We start from the raw sequence: 8754 nt of genomic DNA, 5'->3' as shown, positions 1-8754 counted from the left end.
GCTTCTTCAGTTCTAAGGTCAAATGGTGGAGAGTCCCAGATATAAACCTAGTGGGAGTATCCCCCCACAGAGGGACAAAAGGACCCCCTGATGATCCTCTAATCCCCTGAGCCAAGGTGCGAAACTGGGTGTGGGTCCCAATCAGCCAGAGTTTCGGGTGAGCTCATTGTGAAACCTGGCCCCACCTTATCATGCGAATTCCTGAGGTCAGATGGCCCAGGATGTGAGTGGGCGTTAAGGCGTCTGGGAAGGGATCTCAAAACTGGATTATAGATGGCAGAGAGTTGGTGTCGTAAACCACCGCCTCTGTTCAAAGATGGTCGCTCACAGTGGACATAGATGGCTTCTTTCACTCCTCTTTCAAACCATCTGTCCTCTCTGTCCAAAATGTGAACATTGGCATCCTCGAAAGAGTGTCCTTTATCCTTAAGATGCAGATGGACTGCTGAGTCTTGTCCTGTGGAGGTGGCTCTTCTGTGTTGTGCCATGCGCTTGTGAAGTGGCTGTTTGGTCTCTCCGATGTAGAGGTCTGGGCATTCCTCGCTGCACTGTACAGCATACACCACATTGTTAAGTTTGTGTTTTGGCGTTTTGTCTTTCGGGTGAACCAGTTTCTGTCTGAGCGTGTTGCTGGGTCTGAAATACACTGGGATGTCATGCTTGGAGAAAACTCTCCTGAGCTTCTCTGATACACCGGCTACATAGGGGATGACAGTGTTGTTGCGTCTGTCCTTCTTATCCTCCCTCGCTGGTGTCTGGTCTTCTTTTCTGTGCCTCTTTGCTGACTTTAAGAACGCCCATTTAGGATAGCCGCAGGTTTTGAGTGCTTCCTTTACATGTGTGTGTTCCTTCTTTTTCCCTTCAGGCTTAGAGGGAACATGTTCTGCCCGGTGGTGTAGGGTCCTAATTACTCCAAGTTTGTGTTCCAGAGGGTGATGGGAGTCAAAGAGGAGGTACTGGTCCGTGTGTGTGGGCTTCCGGTAAACTTCGATGTTGAGTTTGCCGTTCTGTTCAATGTGCACGGCGCAGTCCAGGAAAGGCAACACAATAAGGTTGCACACATGTTAAAATAACTCTATCTGGTAAATTTCCCTGCAGGTAGTGGACATTTACTGAGATAATTTGAAGTGAAATGATTTATTTATTATTACTGGAATTTACTGTTTACATGGTGCTGAGAGTACATGAGGATAAGATGCAGATCAGCACTTATCATTGCGGATCCAGGCACTCGTGTTTCCACGAAAGGTCGACCATTAAGGACCAGTTCTGATGTTTTTCCATTGGTGATGCTTTCTTCTTTAGCAGCCGGTCAAAAGTCAGGGAGACTCCAGGAGTTGGTGCAAATACAGTGAATCCAGTTAAAGTGATTTGCTCACTAGTCTTGTTTGAAGTCCTGTGATATGGTTAAAACTGCCACGAGGAGTCTTTTTTCTTCTAAAATTCTGACTCACATATTAAAACAGATGCTCACTACAGTCACATTTTTGATGCATTTTTCTCTGATGTAATATCACGAGAAGAAGAAATGACATAATTTGACTTTGTCCATCAGGAGAATAAACTATTTATCCTCTAATTTCATTTTAGTCCTGCTCTGGCAGGTTTGAATGAATGTACTGAAAAATGTTGATACAGAATCTGTGATAATGGGCTGTATACGCTCACCAGCCATTTTATTGGGTACACCTTGCTAATACCATTTGAGAACTGTCTTAAAATGTAATCCACAGCATTACACAGCAGTAGCCTGAACCACTGATAACAGTCAGGATGGACCCATGCTTTCATGCTGACTTCAGCTCGTATAGCCATAGTGGTCTTCTGCTGCTGTAGCCCATCTGCTTTAATGTTCAACACGTTGCACGTTTAGACATGCTCTTCTACATACTTTGTATTTAGCAAGTGGTTCTTTTTTTCCTGACCTCACTCCTCTTACATCAATAAGACATTTTCACTCAGAAAACCGCCAAATCACTGTATATTTCCTCTTTTTTGGACTATTCTCTAAATTGCAGTGACAGATGTGCACGTTCTGCTTCTAGAGGTCTAGAGGTGCATAAGTGCACGTAGTTGCTGCCATGTGATTGGCTGATTAGATGTTTGAGTTAATGAGCAGTAAAACAGGCGTATCTAATAAAGTGGCCGGTGAGTATTTATTCAATCACTGCAGCAGGTGAGTAGCCATCTGCATCCTGCTCCATTCATTCACAAATACTAAATTAAACGTGCATCCATCTATACATTACTGTGTTATTTTTATTTAAATGAATTTGAGATGCCCCTTTCCCCCGTCCCATGATGACAATAAACACACATTCACTCACGGTTTTCTTTATAAAATATGTCATCTCATACTCACATGGTTCTGTACTGTTGTACACAAGACAGGTAAAATCCACACCACCGCACATACATCTTAACAACAAACCACTGCTCTTGTGTGTTACACAGGTTTTCACTGTTGGCTCATGGTTTTCCTACAGATATCATCAAAGGTATTACCAGAGGTCTACGCCAGCTCTCGCCTCTCTAATTGGCTCTACTGTGGAAAAGCAGCTCATGTTTGTTTTGCTTATGGCGCCCCGCAGAGTTTCCACAAGTACTTAGACATCAACAAGTTTCAGAAACCGCCACAGCGACCGCAGCAGCCAGAGCGTAACCTGTCAGGGCTTAAGCGCCGAAAACAGACACTAAAACAACTTTTACAGCCAGTGAGGTTAAAGATTTAATCGCCTCGGAGGGAAATCACTTACTTCATGTTCACAAAACTCTGGTAGCACTCAGGTGACTGGATGAACGTGTCTCCAAACCCATAAAGAGCAGTTTATTACTTGTACATCACAGTTTAGTGTTCAGATTTTTGCTTTTGGAATAATAAATGTTTTCCTCAAAGCTTTTATGCTGACGGTTATGTGTGTGTGTGTGTGTGTGTGTGTGTGTGTGTGTGTGTGTGTGTGTGTGTGTGTGTGTGTGTGTGTGTGTGTGCTACACATTTATATCAAATTCTTCCTAAAACCCAAACATTCAACTAAAAAGGACGAGTCAACTGCTCTTGTAAAATCCGAGCAACCCAAGTTTAAAAAGTAGTTGGTGGACATCCAAAGGAAGGTCCACTGCAGCGAAGCAGGACAGTGGTTCTTTACCCATTAGTTAACTAATAATACACCTAAAAGCAGTCAAAAGACTGATGGGTATCAGCTCTGAGTGTCTTTTTTTTCTCTTCCAAAAACATAGAGGAGTTTCTGCAGCACACTGTATCCCTCCTCGCCCTGCTGCTGTACACAAAGGGCCACAAAGTAAAACAAAATGCTTTTTTTCTGTGGAACAAATACAAGTATAAATGTAAGGCATTGGTATGAGAGGCCACTGAGCAACCCCTAAACAGTCAAAAGTACAAAAATACAGCAAGCTCCTCCTCTCACAGCTGCACTGGCGACTGCCGAGACGTCTAAGACGACGGGAAGAGACTTTTAAAAGTCTGCAAGATACAAAACCCACTGCAGTTTCGTACAATGACTGGAAAGGGGGGCCTTTGTTTGTGATAAAACATTATAACCCCAACTAATTTCTGTCCAGGCTTTCATTTGCTCAGTCCATGATCTTTAAAACTCTGCAGACACACAAAACACAGTCTCTTCGTCTTCAGTTTCATTCATTCACAGTGTAACAAGAAGCGACAGACGAGCACGGACAGTCAGCTTGAGACATATCTCTGTGCTCCGGCTGAAACTGTCGCGAAGTCGTCGAAATCCAACGTTCCTCGAGATCTGTTGGCTTCGGGTCCACTAGCAGAGGTCAGAGACGTAGTCAAAGTCCCGGAAACTGTCCTGGTCTTTGCGGGAGAGCGCACGGGGCTCACGTGGAGGCGTGAGCGTCGGAGGTTCCGTGGTGAACTCCTCGTCAAAGTTACTGACGTCTTCTTTGCCGCCGATGGACGGGACGAAGGGAGGGGGCAACTTCTTCTGCAGCAGCGCCTCCCAGTCCATGCTCTGGAGGGAGAGACGGACAAGAATAAGAGCAAGAAGAGCAATTAAAGCTGCAATTCAAAGGGCTTCGAAACAACCACCATAACAGTCTGGCTGTAAACACACGAGAAAAACCTCTTCCACCTCTCAGTGTTTGCTAACGAATCTCCATCTTGCGTTCTCACCCCCAACAAGTTGCCTAGGTACCTTTAAGTCTACTTACTCTGAAAAATGGCTGCTTCTTCACCTCCTCTGCATCCTTCTCACCAGATCCCAACCTTCTCTCTGGGTTCCTCCTTAACAGCTGCACACAGACACACGAGAATAGGAAATGACGAGTGGCTATAACAGTGAAGCATCAACTGTCTGACTGTGAGTAAGTGAGGATGTCGGACTGATTCAGTGTTTCACGTGTAAGTGCAGCATTTGTCACATACAGTTTGTGTGCATGAGCGAGCGAATGTGTGTGTGTGTGTGTGTGTTTTTGCTTTACCCTCCTCATGATGCCAATAGCCTCAGTGGAGAGGAAGCGTGGGTAGCGGACTTCATCATTCACAATGCTGTCAAACACCTCCTCTTCATCATCCCCTGGGAAAGGAGACTACAAAAAAATACACCGGTCACACAAAAGCACAGTTCACTGAATCCACTTTTGATATTCTGTCATTTAAAACAAAATCAGCATTTAACTACAGCGAACACGAGTAATTAATCGGCACCAGATCAAACTAACACGTGGCTATAATAACTCCATGACCAGTGACAGAGGGCTAGCTCTTACCTCTCCCACCAGCATTTCATAGATGAGGACCCCCAGGCCCCACCAGTCTACGGCTCTGGTGTAAGACGTGTCTGTCAGGACCTCGGGGGCTAAAAACTCCGGAGTCCCACAGAAGGTGCTGGTCCGGTCACCAAAACCCATTCCTGCAGAAAAAAAACGAAAAAAATGATCTCTGAAAGCTAAAAGAGAAACAAAATCACTTCTTAATTTACCTGAACTTCAGATGATGAAAACCTGCCGCTCTGTACTGTTTAATCACTCATATTCCGACATCTGTTTAAATTTCAGAATCGAGTGGAGGTATTACGCCAATTTCCAACTGCTTTACTGGAGACATTTTCCATGATTCACAGTTCAAAATGAGGGTTATTTATCTTACACAGAGGCTTTTTTTGCAGCCCATCAGCCTATCCTCTGCCTCAGCCTCAACTTTCTCGTGATTGGGGATGTGGAGATACCTGCTGTGGTGACCCCTTGTAACAAAGGCTTGGGCAACAGCAGCTTTTTCATATGCTGACCTTATTATTTGATATTGAGGCCATGTTTAATATGGGCACCCTTCATTGTAACCATACAAACAGATGTTGGATAATATGGAGAAGCTAATAGGTCACCTATGGTGTTTCTGAGCTCAAGGCAGGGTTCGGTTGACCTGCTTTTCAGGCTCCCTGACAGACTAAAAACATCACACTGTTTTCCGGTTGTAAGTAAATTTGTATCCCGAAGCAAAGACAAAAACAAATAAAAGACCGTCTGTCAGTAATACACAGATCCACCTTCTTTGCAGAGTCCAAAGTCAGCGATCTTCACATAACCATCTGTGTCTAGCAGCAGGTTGTCGAGCTTGAGATCTCTGAAAGGGAGAAAACATGCAGGTGAGAATCAGTATCTTCGTACAGCATTTAGATACAAACTCTCTCTGTGAACTGACTGTAATCCCAGCAGACTGTACTAAACTGAGCCTGTACAATAATGCTCACAGCAAACGTCAGCCTGATGGTGCGACACTCAGTACCCCGGGGATGAATCCTACAGCTTCTGGATGCCCTGAATGATCCAGCATGTGGTACCTGATATTTTTTCAGCTTCGGGTTTTGTGTTATTCCTTGTTTGCGCCTTTATTTTGAAAGTGTTTCAGCCTTTGTGTGTCTCTGGGGTTTTTGGTTTCCTGCTGATTGTCAGTCACACCAAGTGTATAAACACTCTTTCCTTTGTCAGACTGTCTGTTTACCTTGCTCTGGTTTCTTTTGGATTATTTAACTTTTGGGATTTTCCTGCCCCATAATGAGGCAAAGTGTGTAAAGTTTCATAAAATAAACCTCCCACTGTTGAAGCTCCTATTTGCTGTATCTGGGTCCTCTAACTGAACTGCAAAACTTAGACTGACATTTCAACCTATGCTGGCAGAAATGTTTAGAAATTAAGAGCTCGATTTAACATCGATCTTTGACGTTTCTATTAGTCTGATGCTTCCTGAGGTGAAAGAAAGCTCAGTTTTACATCAGTTAAGAGGTTTGTGTGGGCTCGACTCACCTGTACACAATCTTATGGTCGTGGAGGAACTGAAGTCCGAGAACCACACAGGCTGCGTAAAACCTGAAGCCAAAAGCAGAGAAAATCAACCTCCAGTTAGACGCGATAAAATGGGAACTTCATATTAATAACAGACATACTGCTTTCAGACCACTAGCCACTGTAACCAAATCTGCTGTCTGAGGCCTGACAAACAGCTGCTCCCCAGCTGTTGAACTCCTCGGTATGGGGACAGCAGTAATAGTGCTGAGGGTTTTCTGGCATTATGTCCTTAAAAGACCCTGCACCTCATACAGATGGCTTCACTTATTTCAGCGGATCTTTTTAGACTGTGTGGGTGTGCTTATGCTGTGGCGTCTCCCTCATTTCTCTTCACTGATGAGAGTTTGGTGACCTCATGATAATCCCAGGATAAATTCAACTTGTGCAGAAATCTAACAAATAAACAAACATAACTTCAACAGATTTCTGGAGGATGGAAGGCCTTTAAAACATTCAGTCTAATACAGCGCATCTCTAAAAGGTTTTCACATCTGTCCTAATGCTCAGCAGCGCACATGTACAAATCATAAAATAGAATAGAATAATCCTTTAATTGTCCCACAAGGGAAAATTGGTTGTAACAGCAGCAAAAACAACGCACACATACAAACAGAACAGGACACAGAACAGAAACGCACACAAACATATTTACATTATGGACAAAAGTTACAAAAACAGAGTACTGTACAGTTATTAAGAGTAAAGTACAGATAAAAATGGCAAACCCAGGCTGTAGTGTGCAAACAGAGCAGGGTACTGGAAGATGTTTAAGTAATTAAGAATATTTAGAAAAGGTACAGATTGTGTATTGTACCTGTAAATCATGTTAGTATGTCTTGTGTAAGTATGGCTTATGTGCCAAGAGACGTGCCACATACACGGTACATAAGTTACTTTGAATTTAAAGATCGCAGACGGCTATTTCACACTAAATATGACCCTTTAATATTTGTACATGTATATGTTTTTCACCTCTCTTTCATTTTTTTCTCCTTTTCATAATTTCTTTTCATTACAACTGCCCTCTCTCCGCCCTTACTTCCTCCTCACCTGAAGTCTCATGTCCTGAGCTTAAATCAGGGCTCTAACACATGAAGACGTGCACAAAGATGCTTTTTGCTCTCAACTTTGTCACAGTTAGTTATTGTCAACAGATTACATATATGTGACCCTTCTATCTGTGGCTAAACAACAACAACAGTTGGCATAAGCTAACGTTATTCCGGCTAATGTTAGGCTCAAATGTCTAAAAAAATAAAATAAAAAATCACGCTTTCTCTTTGATAAACAGTTCGACTAAATTCTCATATTGTATCAGAGTTGGACAAAGTTAGATCCACTTCAAAGAAAATGTCACTAATACTGGCTAACAGTGGCAAAAGCAGCTGTTAATGTCAAAAAAGTTCAGGATATCCTCAACAACTCAGTTCAGTATCGCTTCACCGTCTCATCAACGTATCGATCGGACTCTTTCCACAAAATTTTACAGCCTCCTCCAGAGTAAATATAAGTCCACACATATTGAAAGCTGAGGTAAACAGTGGACTGACAGCCTACACTCACTACAGATGAACAGCGCCCTGATTTGTTTGCCCTGTGGGAAAAAGTGGGAAAAAACACTGGTGTATTTAACAGTATTGACTCCCACTCTGAGGTGAAGGTCGAGATATCGTGCTTGACGGATTCTCGTTAATGTAACTGATGTTTTAAGAAGGGATCTGTTTACAATCTCTGTGTTTTAATGTACATATGGGCGATTACTACATAAAATGAGTGTTTATAACTGATCCCTGAGGTTGACTAAATTCATCAGGACTAATCTCTGGGAAAGCCTAAAATTTGCATGGAAATACTTCAAGGATAATCCATTTATTACGTACACGGCCCGTGGCTCTGTGAAGACGTCTGTGTGGATGTGCATCATCAGGTCGCCTCCTGCTGTGTACTCCATAACAAAACACACGTGCTCTGGTGTCTGGAAGCACGCAAACAGGTTGATCAGGAAGGGATGGTGCAACATGTTGACGATCTCAAAGATGCGCTTCTCGCACATCAGACTAGGGGAGGAAGGAGAGAAGGAAAGAGTGGAAGAAGAGGCAAGAGGAGGAGAGAAAAAAAAAAGATTAGAGGGCCATTTAAACATAATTAGATAGTGTTTATTTTAGCCTATGAGAAAACCCACACTCAGCCCACAGATGAACTGTAATCACAGTGATTCAAGACACAAATTAAATCCTGTGAGTAAATCTACTACTGGAGCGCTTAATCTCTGGGCTAAAAACAACAACCACACATCACACAAGCACAGGGCTGAGGAATAAACATCAGCACACACCTATCCACCTCATCCCGAGCAACGATATCTCCTTTTTTCAGGGCTTTGATGGCATACATCGTGCCGGTCTTCTTGTACTCAGACAATAACACCTG

General features: G+C 43.1%; 1 protein-coding gene across 1 annotated transcript in view; it reads right to left on the bottom strand.

Annotated features, from left to right (window-relative positions):
• Nucleotides 1-3768: 3768 nt before the first annotated feature.
• pkn1a (protein kinase N1a) overlaps nucleotides 3769-8754 on the bottom strand; it is a 64363-nt gene continuing 59377 nt past the window's right edge. Inside the window, exons 16-23 of the mRNA XM_085356113.1 lie at nucleotides 8660-8751; nucleotides 8205-8381; nucleotides 6283-6345; nucleotides 5526-5602; nucleotides 4750-4892; nucleotides 4462-4569; nucleotides 4192-4272; nucleotides 3769-3992 (exon numbers count right to left, since the gene is read on the bottom strand). Of these exons, the coding sequence (XP_085212239.1) occupies nucleotides 3789-3992; nucleotides 4192-4272; nucleotides 4462-4569; nucleotides 4750-4892; nucleotides 5526-5602; nucleotides 6283-6345; nucleotides 8205-8381; nucleotides 8660-8751 (945 nt within the window). The 3' untranslated portion in view covers nucleotides 3769-3788. The remainder of the gene's footprint in view (nucleotides 3993-4191; nucleotides 4273-4461; nucleotides 4570-4749; nucleotides 4893-5525; nucleotides 5603-6282; nucleotides 6346-8204; nucleotides 8382-8659; nucleotides 8752-8754) is intronic.

The sequence above is a fragment of the Diplotaxodon limnothrissa genome, linkage group LG6 (genome assembly GCF_057381915.1).
Source record: "Diplotaxodon limnothrissa isolate DT_005_m linkage group LG6, D_limnothrissa_male_GT1.1, whole genome shotgun sequence".
Classification (NCBI taxonomy): Eukaryota; Metazoa; Chordata; class Actinopteri; order Cichliformes; family Cichlidae; genus Diplotaxodon; species Diplotaxodon limnothrissa.
The sequence above is the reverse complement of the archived record's forward strand: the minus strand, read 5'-3'. Positions and strand labels throughout refer to the sequence as shown.